Below are 19,609 nucleotides of genomic sequence, written 5' to 3' on the forward strand. Positions count from 1 at the left end.
CGTTGTCGTTCTCGTTGTAAAGTCGTTTCGTGTGAAGGTACCTTTAAAATAAGCTCTGGAGGCAGGGTTTCATGCAGATCAGTGTCCGGCCCATAGTCCTGAACAGCTCATTTACATATAATAAAAATGTAGATGTTTCTGGAATAAGACATCGGTTCGCAGATATCAAGGTATCATTGTATTCAGCTTCCTATGACCTATATTTCAATATAGACAGCTTAGAAGGGTTGATCCTACTGACAGGTTCTATTTAAGTAAAATTATTGTATTTTATGCTGTTATATTAAAAGTGTGCATCCTAATATAAGTTCATATTATTCAACATAATGCAAAGGAAAAATTCCTTACACAGAAACAAAGATGTATTTTTACAGATACCAATAAACTCAATAATAAGGCAATTTAACTTTAAGTCTGTATGAATGTGAGCATTTGCTGATTGGCTGTTTTAAAAGAAGAGTTTTTAATGCAATAAGGATATATTGTAAAAATATTTAACAATTAACAATTTTTCTTCTTATGGGACTAAGAACTTACAGACAGGTAGCTGCTAACTATTTGCGTGTTGTGCTCGGCCTGATCTCTGCCACCTCACAGCGGTCACTGTGGTGACGACAAGACGACAGAGGAGCTGCATCTCTTCCACTCTGTTCTGTTCTCAGAGTATGACTGCCGATGTCATGCTGATTGACAGCCGGCTCCCAGCTACATAACTGCAGGGAGTTGGCTGTCAATCAGTATGACCATGGCAGTCACGCCCATTCAACAGAACCGCCTGTAAGAGGAAGAGCTGCTCTGTTGACAGGGAGCAGCTGAATTGCATAAACAGGTAATCAGTAACTACCTGCCTGTCAGTTCTTAGCCCAACAGGAAAAAAATAAAATACTCCAGGAAAACCAATATAGTTTTTAAAGAATTCATCAGGCTTCTAATATTGATGACCTACCCTAGGTCATCAATATCATATCAGTAAGGTTTGAACACCCTCTCCTGTCAGCTGTTATAAGCACCGGCTGTGGCTTGATGTAAACAGTGAATATATTTTTCATCTGGCTACTGTTGGAGCTGACAACAACTAATTGATGAGGGAGGATAGCAGGCATTGGACCATCAGTGACTTGCTATTGATTATCGTAAGGATTGGTCATCAGTACTGGAAGCATGGTAAACCGCCTTAAATTGGAAGTCCACTTTTTTGCATTTGAAATTATTTAACACCAAGTACATTTTTTTTAAAAAAAGCTGATAATATTAACCCATCCGTATAATATATGCATGTCTTTTTAAGGTATTTCTGGTCAACCGGGAAACAAGGGAGACAGAGGAGAACCGGGCTATGATGGCCCACCAGGTTCACCTGTAAGTATTGAGTGTTTGTTAGCTAGTTATGAAATGTATTCCTGGTGCCTCTTCTCATTAGTAGGATTTTGCCTGGAACCCACCTGAAATCACATATGCACAGCGATGTCAAAGCAACTTGCTGGCCATAAATTCAGTCTTTTTATAGCTTCTTTTAACCGATTCAGGCTTCTAAAGTCATGAAGTTGCTAAAAGAAGTGACTGGTCCATCCTTTTAGTGTCTTCTGTTCATGAAATAACTGCTAATGGCAAAGCTGCTGCAATAATGACAGCTAAGACGCAAAAGAGGATGCTTGAGGAAAAACACTGCCAGCATTTTCTTATACAATTTTCCTGTAGCAAAAACTAAACCGGTATGCTGGCGTCTATAACATGACGTGTGCTCATGCCCTTATCATTTGAGCACTCAGAAAGATTTTACTGCTGTAAAATGCAAGATATGATGGCTTGAGCCTTTTTAAAGTGCTCTTTCTTCTTCTACTTCATAATAATAATAATAATAATAATAATATATGTTTTTGTAGGGATCACAAGGTATACCAGGTCTTATGGGGAGACCTGGAGCAAAAGGATCTCCTGGTGAAGTTTATTTTGAACCAAAACTAAAAGGAGATAAAGGAGACGCTGGTTTACCTGGGCTGCAAGGTACGCCTGGTAGAGAAGGAAGGCCAGGAAGAGATGGTCAGCCTGGACAACCAGGTCCCAAAGGTGTATCGGTATGAGAAATTTATCCTTAGCAAATTTTCTGTCTTAAAGGCTAAAGGCGGTGTCCCATGTATCAAATTGTTTCATTGATTTGATGTGGATACAATATGTAGAATATAATCATTGTGTTTTTTTTTTTTTAAATGCGGCATCTATTCTTTACAAAACTTTGGTGGTGGCTGTATTGGAGATACAATTTCCTTCCGGTGTATAGGCAACTGAAATGATATTCAAACAAACAATTCAGAGATAAATAACATTATTACATGGCATGGCATTATCTCAGACTTTATTACAGTGTCCATATAGTACAGGTCCTTCTTGATGAAGCCGGAGCATGAAAGGGGAGCTGCACACAGAGTTTTATCTGTGTAAAGTTTTGTTTACCTGCCTTAGAGGGGTTGTCCAAGATATTTTTTATTTTGTTAGAATCACAAGGGCCAAGGATCACAACAGATACCCCAAACAGCAGCGAAAATGGTTCCCTTTATGTATGTGATGTTACACCCTCAATACACTTACCCAGTCAGCAATATACTTCTAGCTGACATGAAACTTGAGAACCTTAACTCACATCAAAGAAGGAGAGACTCTATTTATAAACATAAACTACATTTTGCTGACGAACTTGATTAGCTGTACATCCTGATTTTATCAGGCACAATGCTTAGGCCCCTTTCACACATCAGTTTTTTGCCATCAGTCACAATCCGTCGCATTTTGAAAAAAACGGATCCGGCAACTCATGTCGCCAGATCCGTTTTTTCTCATAGAATTGTATTAGCGACGGATGGCCTCACGTTTCATCTGTCATTCGCTAGATCCGTCGAAAATAGTTTGTCCGGTGGCCGGAGACAACGGACAAAGTAACGTTTTTTGTGTATGTCAAAAAAACGGACAGCGACGAATCTGTCGCCATCCGTCGTTTGCTAGAATGGAAGCCTATGGCGACGGATTCCGTTTTTTTTTTTAACTGAGCCTGCTCCTATCCAATTAGCCAGATCCCTTAGTCTGATCCGTCACATCAGTTTTTCACAATCTGCGACGGATCCGTCAAGCCAGCCGGCAAAAAACTGATGTGTGAAAGGGGCCTTAGGGAATACATGATCTGTTTACATAGAGGGGCTGAGAAGAATGATATACTGTAGGATGATAATGTACACTATATAGAGGGGCTGAGAGGAATGATATACTGCAGGATAATAATGTACAGTATATAGAGGGGCTGAGAGGAATGATATACTGCAGGATGATAATGTACAGTATATAGAGGGCTGAGAGGAATGATATACTGCAGGATGATAATGTATATACAGTAGAGGGCTGATAGGAGCGATGTACTGCAGGATAAGACTTTATATATGGAGCGGCTGAGTGGATTGATGTACTGCATAATGCTACTGTATATAGAGGGTAGAAAGGAGAAACAAATGTCAAAATATAACAAATTGCATATCCTTAAGTAATCGTTAAAAGAGAATTACAACACTAAAAAAGGAGTCCAAAAGGATGACTAGCATGGCAAACATGCAAAAAGATGGATACAAATTGAAAATTTCTATAATAAAAGTATATATAAAATACGTAGCCTGTAATAGGACATAAAACTATCATCAATATTTATATTTGGCTGATACAACGAGTTAGTTTTGAAAAAAAATAAAGGAACATATGTTTATTGCTACGTATACTGTAAAGAGGTCTGTCATAGTAATAAGAAAATCACTAATGGTAGTCTAAGTGCATACGTGGTGAAAGTATATAAAAAATGAAGACAAAATTGTCATTGATTTATATAACACATATGCATCAGGATATATACAGAGGCACATAAAAGTTTGGGCACACCTGGTCAAAATTACTGTTATTGTAAACCGTTAAGCAAGGTGAAAATGAAATGATCTCTAAAAGGGGTAAAGTTAAAGATGACACATTTCCTTTATATTTTCTGAAAAAAAAAATATTGTAATTTTGTACATTTTAAAAATTAAAAAAAAAAAAAATGGGTAGATGCAAAAGTTTGAGCATTCTTGGAGATTTGTGTGCTCAGGTAATTTTGACTAAGGTTTCAGACCTTAATTAACTTGTTAGGGTTGTGGCTTGTTCACTGTCATCATTAAGAAAGGCCAGGTAATGCAAATTTCCCTGCTTTATAAAAACTCAGCCTCCAACCTTGTGCCAAAAAACATCAGTTATGGGTTCTTCTAAGCAGCTGGCTAGCACTCTGAAAATGAAAATTCTGGAGGGCCACAAAGCAGGATAAGGCCATAAGAAGATAGTCAAGTTGGACTTTCCTCAATTTGAAATGTAGTTAAGAAATGGCAGTTAACAATAAAAGTGGAGGTCAAGTTAAGGTCTTGGAAACCAAACAAAATTTCAATAAGAGCCGCTCGTAGGATTGCTAGAGAGGCAAATCAGAACCCCGCTTGACTTCAAAAGACCTCCAGAAAGATTTTGTAGACTTTGAAGTTTTGGTGCTTTGTTCCACTATCCAGAGCCACCTGCACAAATATGGCCTTCGTGGAAGAGTCATCAGAAGAATACCTCTCCTGCGTCCCCACCATAAAATTCAGTTTCAGATGTATGCAAAGGAACATCTAAACAAGCCTGATGCATTTTGGAAACAAGTCCTGCTGACCGACAAGGTTAAAATAGAACTCTTTGGCCACAATGATCAAAAGTATGTGTGGAGAAAAAAGGGCACACAATTTCAGGGAAAGAACATTAACATTAAGCATGGGGATGTATCAATCATGCTTTGGAGTTGTGTTGCAGCCAGTGTCATTGGAAGCATTTCACAGGTAGAGGGAAGAATGGCTTCAATGATATTTCAGAAAATTTTTCATACAAGCATAACACCATCTGTAAAAAAGCTGAAGTTAAAAATAGGATGGCTTCTACAAATGGATAATGATCCTAAACACACATTAAAATCCACAATAGACTACCTCAAAAGGTGCAAGCTGAAGGTTTTACAATGGCCCTCACAGTCACCTGATCTGAACATAATTGAAAATCTGTGGCTAGACCTCAAAATAGCAGTGCATGCAAGATGACCCATGACCCAGGAATCTCACAGAACTGGAAGAATTTTCCAAGGAAGAAAGGGTGAAAATCCTTCAAACAAGAACTGAAAGACTCTTGGCTGGCTACAAAAAGCATTTACAAGCTGTGATACTTGCAAAATAGGGTGCTAAATTTTTGCATTGGCCCATTTTCTTTTTTGTAACATCTAAACATAAAAGATAAAGATAAATATTTTTGGGGGCCTAAAATACAAAGGAAATTTGTCATCTTTAACTTTATCCCTTGTAGAGATCATTTCATCTTCAACTTGCTTAAGTGTTCACAATAACAGTAATTTTGTTATTACAAAATTATTGTTTTGCTATTGCACAAACTTTTATATTCCATTGTATAAAAGGATAATGTCAACTAAATATACACATATAGAATGACATGAATTTCACTAAGTGCAGTCCATGGTGTATGGTGGATATCTCAGCAGCAGCCACAAAGAAAAACAGTCAAAAAGTAAGGATATAGTAGAGCCATATTACCGTATATAGAATACATATATCCATCCATCACTCCAGACGGCGCCTCAGTGAAACTTGTGGATATATGGATAATGGATATATGTATTCTATATAATATGGTCCTACTTTCTTTATTGATACTTACTTTTTGACTTTGTTTTTCTTTGTAGCTGCTTAGATATCCACAATGCACAATGGCCTGCACTTAGAATATTCTTGTCATTTTATATTTTCTTATGTGATTGAAATTGTCCATCTATATACAGTTGAAACCAGACGTTTACATACACTATATAAAGAGACGCATATGCATGTTTTTCTCAATATCTGACAGGAAATCAGAATAAACCTTTCCCGTTTTAGGTCAATTAGGATTACCATAATTAATAATTACCAAATGCCAGAATAATGAGAGAGAATGTTTAAGGCATTTTCATTACTTAGGCTACTTTCAGACTTCCGTTTTTTGTTTTCCGTTGACGTGCAGTGAAATGACGTATCGACGGACGTCATGAAAATATTGAAAACGTGTGCGACGGATCCTGTGAAATGATGGATGCGTCGTTTGGAATTGGAAAAATTTCCGGAAGTGAAATGAGAGAGAGAGCAAGAGAGAGAGAGATCCCGCCTCTGCACAGGGGGAATCTCAGGCCATCTCCGCTGCGGTCTCCCATTCTTCTCCAGCCGCAGTGGAGTCTTGGAGTCTGCTCAGCGGAGACGTCGGTCCCAGCGTCTCGCTCAGTCTGACTCTATTCAAAGGGTTACTGCTGCCTTTCCAGCTTCTGCCATTGTAGCCAGTACTGGGCAGCGGCGAGCAGACGCTTTTGGGATTAAGTCCTGCTTCTCCCCTTCTGAGCATGCCCAGGGTAAGATCTCTCGTTGGAGATCAAGAGTCACATGCTTAGACACTGCAGCTAATCCCATTGGTCCTCTAGGAAGGTCCTGCCTGAAGGTGCTTGGCTTTTGTAGCAGCCTCCCATTGGTCCTTCTGGGAAGGTCCTGTACTTGCTGCAGCTATAAAAGGTTTGCATGACCGCACGGCCATGCACTAGTATCAAATCTAAGTTATGTGCTTTGCGCCAGTGTGGTTACGTGTATATGTGTTCAGGGACCCGGCTGAAATAAGCCCCTAGAATACCGGCTCCTCCGGTGAGGAGATTGTATGATTGCCTCTTTGATTGCGTAACCACAAACTGCTATCTGCTTGGCAGTTGCTGTGTACTCCTGTGAGTTAAACAGGACACAGTGCTTTCTTTAGGCGACTCTGTGAAATAACAGAGTTCGCTTCTACCGCCATATAGGGCCGCCATTTGTCAGCAGCAGGTTCTCTCCTGCACGGTGGACCCCGGGCTGCGAACGCACCAAATAACATCTCACTATTTACTCAGTGCGTTCCGCCAGCCCAGCGAGAGAGAAAGAGAGACTCTGTGACCCGGACTCAAAAATCCTTCCGGGCCTGCTCAGAAGGGAAAAACTGGATCCGTCGCTGGATTCCTGTGTGTGACGGTCAGCGACGGATCCTGCATCCATAGGCTTCCATTGTAGCCGACGACGGGCAGCGCAGGATGCGTTGCTGACCGATTTTCCGACATGCACAAAAAACATTACAATGAACGTTTTTTCTGCACAACAGACCGCTATTTTACGACAGATCCAGAGCACGACGGATGAAATGGATGGCCATCCGTCACAATCCGTCTCTAATACAAGTCTATGGGAAAATGCAGGATCCTGCAAATTTAAAAATCGACGGATTGTGACGGATCAGAAAAGAGGGAAGTGTGAAAATAGCCTTACTTCAAAGTCAAAAGTTTACATACATTTCATTAGTGTTTGATACTATTGCTCTTAAGGCCCCGTCACACTTAGCGACGCTGCAGCGATACAGACAACGATGCCGATCGCTGCAGCGTCGCTGTTTAGTCGCTGTGTGGTCGCTGGGGAGCTGTCACACAGACAGCTCTCCAGCGACCAACGATGCCGAGGTCCCCGGGTAACCAGGGTAAACTTCGGGTTGCTAAGCGCAGGGCCGCGCTTAGTAACCCGATGTTTACCCTGGTTACCAGTGTAAAATGTAAAAAAACAAACAGTACATACTCACCTTCGCGTCCCCCGGCATCCGCTTCCTGCACTGACTGAGCGCCGGCCCTAACAGCAGAGCGGTGACGTCACCGCTGTGCTGTGCTTTCACTTTACGGCCGCAGTCAGTCAGTGCGGGAAGCAGACGGCAAGGGACCTGACGGACACCGGAATGTGAGTATGTAGTGTTTTTTTTTTTTTACATTTACGATGGTAACCAGGGTAAACATCGGGTTACTAAGCGCGGCCCTGCGCTTAGTAACCCGATGTTTACCCTGGTTACCAGTGAAGACATCGCTGAATCCGTGTCACACACACCGATTCAGCGATGTCAGCGGGACCTCAACGATCAAAAAAAGGTCCAGGCCATTCCGACACGACCAGCGATCTCACAGCAGGGGCCTGGTCGCTGCTACGTGTCAAACATTGCGAGATCGCTACTGAGGTCGCTGTTGCGTCACAAAACTTGTGACTCAGCAGCGATCTCGCTAGCGACCTCGCTTAGTGTGACGGGGGCTTTATACTGAATGACTTGGGTCAAATGTTTGGGATATCCTTCCACAAGCTTCTCACAATAGTTGGTCGGAATTTGTTAATTTGTTAAGTAGGATGCAGCTGAACAAAGGAAACAATGGCAATCCCAGATAGCAACATACAATTGCAGATTCTCACAATTTGCAGAAGTAGAGAGAAGCCCATGCTGCACTAGCTCAAATATAGGACACACAGGGGAGGAGTAACAGTCATGAGGTGAGGTGAAAGTACTCAGATAAGGAAAAGATTGATGAGTAGTGTAGTTTGTGAAGACAAAGGAATGGGTATTATCAGGATATAAATACACCAAGATTAGCATTGTGTTTATAGAAGGGATCTTCAGGGTCATCGTGTCCAACCCAACCAAATTACCTAAATGTTCCCTCACCATCTCTCTGTTTATAGATAGTGTGGATTCTTTTATTCCTTCGATGACACTGCGAAGATTAGTTGATGTTACAGTTATTTTCTCAGAGAACACAGATGCAAAATAGGAATTTAAAAGTTCGGCCTTCTCAATATCATTTTTGACCACTTCACCCTTTTCATCCTGTAAAAATCGTATAGAATCTTTGCGTTTTCTTTTGCTTTTGACATACTCCCAAAATCCTTTTTTACTACTTTTGGTCTCCCTTGCAAGCCTCACTTCATTGCTGGCTTTAGCTCTACTAACGGTTGCCCAGCATTCCCTGCAATAGCATTATATTTTTCGTTAGATATGCCCCCTCTTTCCATTTAATATACCTTTCTTTTTCTCTTTTTATTTACCTGCATAAAATGATTTTCTGGCAAAATAAATAATCAAACTTCAACTATATATTAATATTACAGACCTTTTGAAGGTTTTTAGATTTTGAAATGGATCTCGGAAAAGCCCGTTAACCAGGCCTCCAGGAGTACAATAAAGGAATGATACTGCTCCCTAATGAAATAGTTTGCTAAAGCATTAAAAACAAAGACTAAAATTCAATAGATATCACATGAAAATAATCTGATATGTAATGAAAGCTTATAACTAGTATTAATTTATAAAAAAGACAAAAAATTTCAAGCTGTTTTGACTCATATGTAGATGATAAAAAAATAATTTGACAGCTTTAGTTAAAGTGGTTGTCCACTATTTGGACAACCCCTTCTCCAGCCCCATGATTACCCCTTGTAAAAAAATAACACTTATACTTACCTCCTGTGCCAATGTCTTTCCAACGGTGTTGACACTGGCTCTCCTGGGAAACCTCACCGACACTGGAGGTATACCGAGCATATCGGTTATAACTTTTACAAGTGGGAAAAAATGGGATAGAGAAGGGATTGTTCAAGTAGTGAATAACTCCTTTAAAGCTAACAACAAAATTTCACATTATAAAATTACACAATTTTATTTAAATTAATTTGAAACCATAATGAGTATTATATAAGTATGGCATGATATAAGTACGACAATTCTACATGAAAAAGTCCCACTGAAAATCCAGGGCATATAGCCAAATGTAATTTAGACTTATACTACATTGATCTGACTTCATGTACTTTCTACTGTTTCCAAATACCAGTGATTTATTGCATGATGTACTTAGGAACCATAATAACTACATATATATGAATGTATATTGATTTGGCTTTTTCTGAGCAATCATATACTGTACATAACTGCTCAGTTTATGTGGGCAACCTAAATTATATTTGACTACTGTATATACTCTGAATTTTGAGTGGGGATTGTTCATGTAGCATTATGGCACCACTATATTACCAGTGACCAATTTCTAAGCCATACTTATATCATGCTATTTATGTTTTTAATTAATTTAAATAAAATTGTGTAATTTTGTAAAGTGTCTATGACTCCTATTTATCTTGTGTGTATCAAACATGTACCTCTGTAGTTTTCAGTCAGTAGATATTTTGAACATATTCAATATTTTACATATTATTTATAACACTTGACAAGAAATGGTCCAAATACAATGTCTGTGTTGCTACTTATACAATTCAGGGAACAATTGGTGCCAAAGGGGAGCGTGGGCCCCCTGGAGACAGTGGATTCACTGGCATTCCTGGACAGCGAGGTTTACAAGGACCTCCAGGAATTGGTCCAGCAGGACAGGTTGGAGAAAGAGGAGAACCTGGAGTACCAGGGTTTGGTGGATTACCTGGTAACCCAGGTAAGTACGATTAATATTTACAGATGTAGAAAAGGTTAATATGACAACGTGTTACATGTCATAAAAAAGCAAATCAGAAGAATTCTGCCTCATGGTATCATGACACGTGAAGTTTTAAATTTACATTTGCTACATGTGTATAGAATATTTCATAATGCAACATTAACTTTACTGAAATCCATTCAACTAATTATTGTCTGCATTGTTATGTTTACTCTTTAGGAAGCAAAGGTGAACCTGGCAAGTTAAGTGTTGTAACTGGACCACCAGGACCAATGGGAAGTGCAGGTTCTCCTGGATTTCCGGGAGATCAAGGTACAGCGGACTATTAGTGTACTTGCTTTTAATAAATAATTAATCTTTCCATGGGTTGGAGTCAAATATTTAAAATTTTTCTTGTTTGAGGGCGTGAAACCATGCCCCTTTTTAGATCACACCTTTTTTGTAGACCACATCCAGTTACACACCCATTTTTCACACATAAAATTAAAGTAACATTTTAATGTAGGCAATAAAGTAGATATTCCATATGGTTCTATATAATACCACAAATAATACTAAGTGATAACTCTTTAAATATTGTTAATATGGTAGGTTTTATATAAGCATTTCACTAGATTACACAGACATCACAGTATACATAGCACACTGAGGTAGGACTCTTATCTTTGTCCACCTCAAAAATACAAAATTGCAATACTTTCAGTATAAATATAGATGCAATAGTTCATAACTTGTCAGTATGTTATCTGACAAATTAAGAGTTGCTAAACCTACATTACTACATAATCAGAAACATCATCAGTACATAAATACAGCACTCAAACAATCATCAGCACATGAATACATCACCGGAACTATCAATACATGAATAAAGCACCAGATCCACCATTGATACATGAATATATCACCAGAACTATCATCAGTACAGCAACACCGCAGCAGAGCCATCAGCAATACAAGAATACAGCACCAGAACCATCATCATTACATCAATATAGGATCTGAACCACTCTCTATACTGAAATAAAGAACAGGAATCACTATCTGTACATGACTACTGTAACAAAACCACCATTAGTACAGGAATAAAGCACCAGAACAATCATCATTATAGGAATACACACCTTAACCATCATCAGTACAGGAATGCAGCACCAGAACCATGATCAGTACAAAAGTGCAGTATCAGAAATATCATCATAGCAGGAGCATAGAACCATCATCATTACATGAATACATCACCTGAAAAATAATCAGTATGACTATAGCACAGAACCATCATCAGTTCATGAATACAGCAAAAGAACCACTTTAGTGCATGAATACAGAATCATAATTTCATGAATAGAGCACGAGGGCCACCGCCAGTACATTAATGCAGCACAAGAACTACCATAAATACGTAAATACAGATTCAGCATCAGAACATGAATGCAGCACCATAGCCATCTGCAGTACAGAATTACAGCACCAGAACCATCACTACATGAATACAGCACAAGAACCACCATTAATACATGAATACAGCACCAGAACACCATCACCACCTGAATGCAGCACCAGAACCAACATTTGTAGATCAGTACAGCACCAGAACCACCATCTGTACTAAAGTAAAGCACCAGAATTACTATTTGTACATGAATACATTACCAAAACCTCCATTAGTATAGGAATACAGCACCAAAACTTTCATCAGTACAGGAATACAGCACCAGAACTATCATCAGTAAAGGAATGCAGCACCAGAACCACCATCTGTACATGAGTACAGAATCAAAACTACCATAAGTACATAAATACAACACCAGAGCCATCATCAGTATACACTCCCTGACAGAAGTTATGTCACTTATGTAATGTAAATAAAAGCACATAACCTGACGTTAAATTCATCCATTGGTTGTATAAATTATTCTTTTGAAAGCTGAAACCCTCCGAAATGTGGTTTAGGTTAAAAAATAAATTGGTATCAATGCAGAAATATTGATCAGTTAACCCCTTCATGACCCAGCCTATTTTGGCCTTAATGACCTTGCCGTTTTTTGCAATTCTGACCAGTGTCCCTTTATGAGGTAATAACTCGGGAACTCTTCAACGGATCCTAGCGATTCTGAGATTGTTTTTTCGTGACATATTGGGCTTCATGTTAGTGGTAAATTTAGGTCGATAATTTCTGCGTTTATTTGTGAAAAAAATGGGAACTTGGCGAAAATTTTGAAAATTTTGCAATTTTCACATTTTGAATTTTTATTCTGTTAAACCAGAGAGTTATGTGACACAAAATAGTTAATAAATAACATTTCCCACATGTCTACTTTACATCAGCACAATTTTGGAAACAACATTTTTTTTTGCTAGGAAGTTATAAGGGTTAAAATTTGACCAGTGATTTCTCATTTTTACAACAAAATTTACAAAACCATTTTTTTTAGGGACCACCTCACATTTGAAGTCAATTTGAGGGTTCTATATGGCTGAAAATACCCAAAAGTGACACCATTCTAAAAACTGCACCCCTCAAGGTGCTCAAAATCACATTCAAGAAGTTTATTAACCCTTCAGGTGTTTCACAGCAGCAGAAGCAACATGGAAGGAAAAAATGAACATTTAACTTTTTAGTCACAAAAATGATCTTTTAGCAACAATTTTTTTATTTTCCCAAGGGTAAAAGGAGAAACTGGACCACGAAAGTTGTTGTCCAATTTGTTCTGAGTACGCTGATACCTCATATGTGGGGGTAAACCACTGTTTGGGCGCACGGCAGAACTCGGAAGGGAAGGAGCGCCATTTGACTTTTTGAATGAAAAATTGGCTCCAATCTTTAGCGGACACCATGTCGCGTTTGGAGAGCCCCCGTGTGCCTAAACATTGGAGCTCCCCCACAAGTGACCCCATTTTGGAAACTAGACGCCCCAATGAACTTATCTAGATGCATAGTGAGCACTTTAAACCCCCAGGTGCTTCACAAATTGATCCGTAAAAATGAAAAAGTACTTTTTTTTTCACAAAAAAATTATTTTAGCCTCAATTTTTTAATTTTCACATGGGCGACAGGATAAAATGGATCCTAAAATTTGTTGGGCAATTTCTCCTGAGTACACTGATACCTCACATGTGGGGGTAAACCACTGTTTGGGCACATGGTAAGTCTCGGAAGGGAAGGAGCGCCATTTGACTTTTTGAATGAAAAATTATCTCCATCGTTAGCGGACACCATGTCGCGTTTGGAGAGCCCCTGTGTGCCTAAACATTGGAGCTTCCCCACATGTGACCCCATTTTGGAAAGGAGACCCCCCAAGGAACTTATCTAGATGCATAGTGAGCACTTTAAACCCTCAGGTGCTTCACAAATTGATCCGTAAAAATGAAAAAGTACTTTTTTTTCACAAAAAAATTCTTTTAGCCTTAATTTTTTAATTTTCACATGGGCGACAGGATAAAATGGATCCTAAAATTTGTTGGGCAATTTCTCCTGAGTACGCCGATACCTCATATGTGGGGGTAAACCACTGTTTGGGCGCATGGCAAGGCTCGGAAGGGAAGGCGCGCCATTTGACTTTTTGAATGGAAAAGTAGCTCCAATCGTTAGCGGACACCATGTCGCGTTTTGAGAGCCCCTGTGTGCCTAAACATTGGAGCTCCCCCACAAGTGACCCCATTTTGGAAACTAGACCCCCCAAGGAACTTATCTAGATGCATAGTGAGCACTTTAAACCAACAAGTGCTTCACAGAAGTTTATAACGCAGAGCCGTGAAAATAAAAAATAATTTTTCTTTCCTCAAAAATGATTTTTAGCCCAGAATTTTTTATTTTCCCAAGGGTAACAGGAGAAATTGGACCCCAAATGTTGTTGTCCAGTTTGTCCTGAGTACGATGATACCCCATATGTGGGGGTAAACCACTGTTTGGGTGCACGGCAGGGCTTGGAAGGGAAGGCACGCCATTTGTCTTTTTGAATGGAAAATTAGCTCCAATCATTAGCGGACACCATGTCGCGTTTGGAGAGCCCCTGTGTGCCTAAACATTGGAGCTTCCCCATAAGTGACCCCATTTTGGAAACTAGACCTCCCAAGGAACTAATCTAGATGTGTGGTGAGCACTTTGAACCCCCAAGTGCTTCACAGAAGTTTATAACGCAGAGCCATGAAAATAAAAAATAATTTTTCTTTTCTCAAAAAAATTTTTTTAGCCCTGAATTTTTTATTTTCCCAAGGGTAACAGGGGAAATTTGACCCCAATAGTTGTCCAGTTTCTCCTGAGTACGCTGATACCCCATATGTGGGGGTAAACCACTGTTTGGGCACACGTCGGGGTTCGGAAGGGAAGTAGTGACGTTTTGAAATGCAGACTTTGATGGAATGCTCTGCGGGCGTCACGTTGCGTTTGCAGAGCCCCTGATGTGCCTAAACAGTAGAAACCCCCCACAAGTGACCCCATTTTGGAAACTAGACCCCCAAATGAACTTATCTAGATGTGTGGTGAGCACTTTGAACCCCTAAGTGCTTCACAGAAGTTTATAACGCAGAGCCGTGAAAATAATAAATACGTTTTCTTTCCTCAAAAAAATTTTTTTAGCCCTGATTTTTTTATTTTCCCAAGGGTAACAGGAGAAATTTGACCCCAAGAGTTGTTGTCCAGTTTCTCCTGAGTATGCTGATACCCCATATGTGGGGGTAAACCACTGTTTGGGCACATGCCGGGGCTTGGAAGTGAAGTAGTGATGTTTTGAAATGCAGACTTTGATGGAATGCTCTGCGGGCATCACGTTGCGTTTGCAGAGCCCCTGATGTGCCTAAACAGTAGAAACCCCCCAAAAGTGACCCCATTTTGGAAACTAAACCCCCAAGGGAACTTATCTAGATGTGTGGTGAGCACTTTGAACCCCTAAGTGCTTCACAAAAGTTTATAACGCAGAGCCGTGAAAATAATAAATACGTTTTCTTTCCTCAAAAAAATTTTTTTAGCCCTGATTTTTTTATTTTCCCAAGGGTAACAGGAGAAATTTGACCCCAAGAGTTGTTGTCCAGTTTCTCCTGAGTACGGTGATACCCCATATGTGGGGGTAAACCACTGTTTGGGCACATGCCGGAGCTCGGAAGTGAAGTAGTGACATTTTGAAATGCAGACTTTGATGGAATGCTCTGCGGGCATCACGTTGCGTTTGCAGAGCCCCTGATGTGCCTAAACAGTAGAAACTCCCCACAAGTGATCCCATTTTGGAAACTAAACCCCCAAGGGAACTTATCTAGATGTGTGGTGAGCACTTTGAACCCCCAAGTGCTTCACAGAAGTTTATAACGCAGAGCCGTGAAAATAAAAAATCATTTTTCTTTCCTCAAAAATAATTTTTTAGCCCGCAATTTTTTATTTTCCCAAGGGTTACAGGAGAAATTGGACCCCAAAAGTTGTTGATCAGTTTTTCCTGAGTACGCTGGTACCCCATATGTGGGGGTAAAGCCATACCTCCCAACCGTCCCGGATCCCGCGGGACTGTCCTGATTTTGACAGCCAGCCCCGGGATCCCGGGCGGGACACTAATGTCCCGCACTACGAGACTGGGGCGGGGACAATGCAGGGGGCGGCACCTGAGTAGCTTAGGTTTGTGGCTGTTTTTTTTTTCTTATACATGCTGGGTCTCCTCCCGACCGATCCCGCCTCCACTATACAGTATGCATGCGGTCATTATACAGTATGGAGCATCATGTGCGGTCATTATACAGTATGGAGCATCATGTGTGGCCATTATACAGTATGGAGCATCATGTGCGTTCATTATACAGTATGGAGCATCATGTGCGGCCATTATACAGTATGCATGCGGTCATTATACAGTATGGAGCATCATGTGTGGCCATTATACAGTATGGAGCATCATGTGTGGCCATTATACAGTATGGAGCATCATGTGCGGTCATTATACAGTATGGAGCATCATGTGCGGCCATTATACAGTATGCATGCGGTCATTATACAGTATGGAGCGTCATGTGTGTTCATTATACAGTATGGAGCGTCATGTGTGGCCATTATACAGTATGGGGCATCATGTGTGGTCATTATACAGTATGGAGCACTGTGTGGCCATATTTTTTTGTTTATAACTATTGTATATGAAACAGTGTGATCGGCAGTGCTAAATGGGTGTGGTTGGGACGTGGATATGGGTGTGACTAATTATGAATGGGTGTGGTCAGAGGCGTGGCCTAAAATTTGCCGCGGCGCGCTTTGCGCGCCGCAAACTTTGTCCCTCTTTCCCATCTTCAAAAGTTGGGAGGTATGGGTAAAGCACTGTTTGGGCACATGCCGGGGCTTGGAAGTGAAGTAGTGATGTTTTGAAATGCAGACTTTGATGGAATGCTCTGCGGGCGTCACGTTTCGTTTGCAGAGCCCCTGATGTGCCTAAACAGTAGAAACTCCCCACAAGTGACCCCATTTTGGAAACTAAACCCCCAAGGGAACTTATCTAGATGTGTGGTGAGCACTTTGAACCCCCAAGTGCTTCACAGAAGTTTATAACGCAGAGCCGTGAAAATAAAAAATCATTTTTCTTTCCTCAAAAATAATTTTTTAGCCCGCAATTTTTTATTTTCCCAAGGGTTACAGGAGAAATTGGACCCCAAAAGTTGTTGATCAGTTTCTCCTGAGTACGCTGGTACCCCATATGTGGGGGTAAAGCACTGTTTGGGCACACGTCGGGGCTCGGAAGGGAGAGAGCACCATTTTACTTTTTCAACGCAAGATTGGCTGGAATCAATGGTGGCGCCGTGTCGCGTTTGGAGACCCCCTGATGTGCCTAAAAAGTGGAAACCCCTCAATTCTAACTCCAACACTAACCCCAACACACCCCTAACTCTAATCCCAACCCTAACCACAACCGTAACCCCAACACACCCCTAACCCTAGTCTTACCCCTAATTCCAACCCTAAGGCTATGTGCTCACGTTGCGGATTTGTGTGGATTTTTCCGCAGTTTTTGAAAAATCTGCAGGTAAAACGCACTGCGCTTTACCTGCGGATTTACCGCGGATTTCCAGTGTTTTTTTGTGTGGATTTCACTTGCGGATTCCTATTATGGAGCAGGTGTAAAACGCTGCGGAATTGCACAAAGAATTGACATGCTGCGGAAAATACAACGCAGCGTTTCCGCGCTGTATTTTCCGCACCATGGGCACAGCGGATTTGGTTTTCCATAGGTTTACGTGGTACTGTAAACGTGATGGAAAACTGATACGAATCCGCAGCGACCAATCCGCTGCGGATCCGCAGCCAAATCCGCACCGTGTGCACATAGCCTAATTCTAACCCTAATTCCAACCCTAACCCTAATTCTAACCCTAATTCTAACCCTAATTCTAACCCTAGCCCTAAGTGCAACCCTAGCCCTAAGTGCAACCCTAGCCCTAAGTGCAACCCTAGCCCTAAGTGCAACCCTAAGTGCAACCCTAAGTGCAACCCTAGCCCTAAGTGCAACCCTAAGTGCAACCCTAAGTGCAACCCTAGCCCTAAGTGCAACCCTAAGTGCAACCCTAGCCCTAAGTGCAACCCTAAGTGCAACCCTAGCCCTAAGTGCAACCCTAAGTGCAACCCTAAGTGCAGCCCTAAGTGCAACCCTAAGTGCAACCCTAGCCCTAAGTGCAACCCTAAGTGCAACCCTAAGTGCAACCCTAGCCCTAAGTGCAACCCTAAGTGCAACCCTAAGTGCAACCCTAAGTGCAACCCTAGCCCTAAGTGCAACCCTAAGTGCAACCCTAGCCCTAAGTGCAACCCTAAGTGCAACCCTACCCCTAACCCTACCCCTAACCCTAATGGAAAAACAAAAATAATTATATTTTCTGTATTTTATTATTGTCCCTACCTATGGGGGTGATAAAGGGGGTGATTTATTTACTATTTTTTTTATTTTGATCGCTGTGATAGAACTTATCACAGCGATCAAAATGTGCAGGAACGAATCTGCCGGCTGGCAGATTCGGCGGGCGCACTGCGCATGCGCCCGCCATTTTCCAAGATGGCGGCGCCCATGAAGCAGACGGCCGGACACCGGGAGGGACATCGGAGCTAGGTAAGTATGGGGGGGTGGGACCGGAACACGGGGGGGGGGGATCGGAGGACCTGGGGAGCGGACAGGAGGACCGGGGGAGCCGACAGGAGGGAGGAGGGGAGCGGAACGGAGATCGGGGCAAAAAGGACGACTGGGGAGGCGATCGGTGGGGTGGGGGCAGATCGGGGTCTCCAGCCATGGCAGATGCTATTGCAGCATCGCCCATGGCTGGATTGTAATATTTCACCATTTTCATAGGTGAAATATTACAAATCGCTCTGATTGGCAGTTTCACTTTCAACAGCCAATCAGAGCGATCGTAGCCACGGGGGGGTGAAGCCACCCCCCTGGGCTGAAGTACCACTCCCCCTGTCCCTGCAGATCGGGTAAAATGGGAGTTAACCCCTTCACCCGATCTGCAGGGACGCGATCATTCTGTGACACAGCATATGCGTCACAGGTCGGATTGGCACCGACTTTCATGACGCATACGCTGTGTCACAGGTCGGGAAGGGGTTAATGGACACACAATGGTCAGATTTTGGCAAGACAAAAGTTTTTGCCTCAGAAGAGGCAATTTGCATATTTAATTTCCCAGAGGAGCATTGCACGGCGAATAAGCCTCCTTACCTTGACAAGCCAGCTGGTATGTCACTCTCCATAAGGAGAAACATTACCCCTTAGACCCCAGTCCAGAGCCTCTCACCTAGCCAAGTCAGTTCTCATGCTTCGCACTGACGAGGGCCAACAGCCCAAAACACTGTGTCTGTGAATTGAGATACTGATTTGGCTTTTATCGTAAGTCATATTGCACGACTCGTTAAAGGGTTGATTGTGACTTGTAGGATCGCTACTTCCAACAGGTGGCTTTGTAGAGTTAAGTTCTCTTTTTCTCAGAAGAGGCAATTTGCATATCAGCTTTCAAAAGAATAATTTATAGAAACAATGGATGAATTTAACATCAGGTTATAAGCTTTTATTTAGATAACATGGATAAGCGACATAACTTCTGTCAGGGAGTATTACCACCTATCCGATGTCAAATCTGTAAGTAGCCCAGTGATGGCAATCATAAACACCAAAGAATAGCACTAGGCTAAAAAATACTAAAATATCCAATTTTATTTTAACAAAAGTATTAATACACAAACAATTATTATTAAATACATTAAAACAAGAG

At 41.3% G+C, this 19,609-nt stretch overlaps 1 protein-coding gene across 1 annotated transcript in view; it reads left to right on the top strand.

Moving 5' to 3' along the window:
* The window catches only part of COL4A1 (collagen type IV alpha 1 chain), a 228,855-nt gene that overhangs the window by 150,572 nt on the left and 58,674 nt on the right, over positions 1–19,609 (top strand). The window contains exons 24-27 of the mRNA XM_077297015.1: positions 1,289–1,359; positions 1,884–2,075; positions 10,213–10,381; positions 10,604–10,696. Coding sequence (XP_077153130.1) covers positions 1,289–1,359; positions 1,884–2,075; positions 10,213–10,381; positions 10,604–10,696 — 525 coding nt within the window. The remainder of the gene's footprint in view (positions 1–1,288; positions 1,360–1,883; positions 2,076–10,212; positions 10,382–10,603; positions 10,697–19,609) is intronic.

Source organism: Ranitomeya variabilis, chromosome 3, assembly GCF_051348905.1.
Source record: "Ranitomeya variabilis isolate aRanVar5 chromosome 3, aRanVar5.hap1, whole genome shotgun sequence".
Classification (NCBI taxonomy): Eukaryota; Metazoa; Chordata; class Amphibia; order Anura; family Dendrobatidae; genus Ranitomeya; species Ranitomeya variabilis.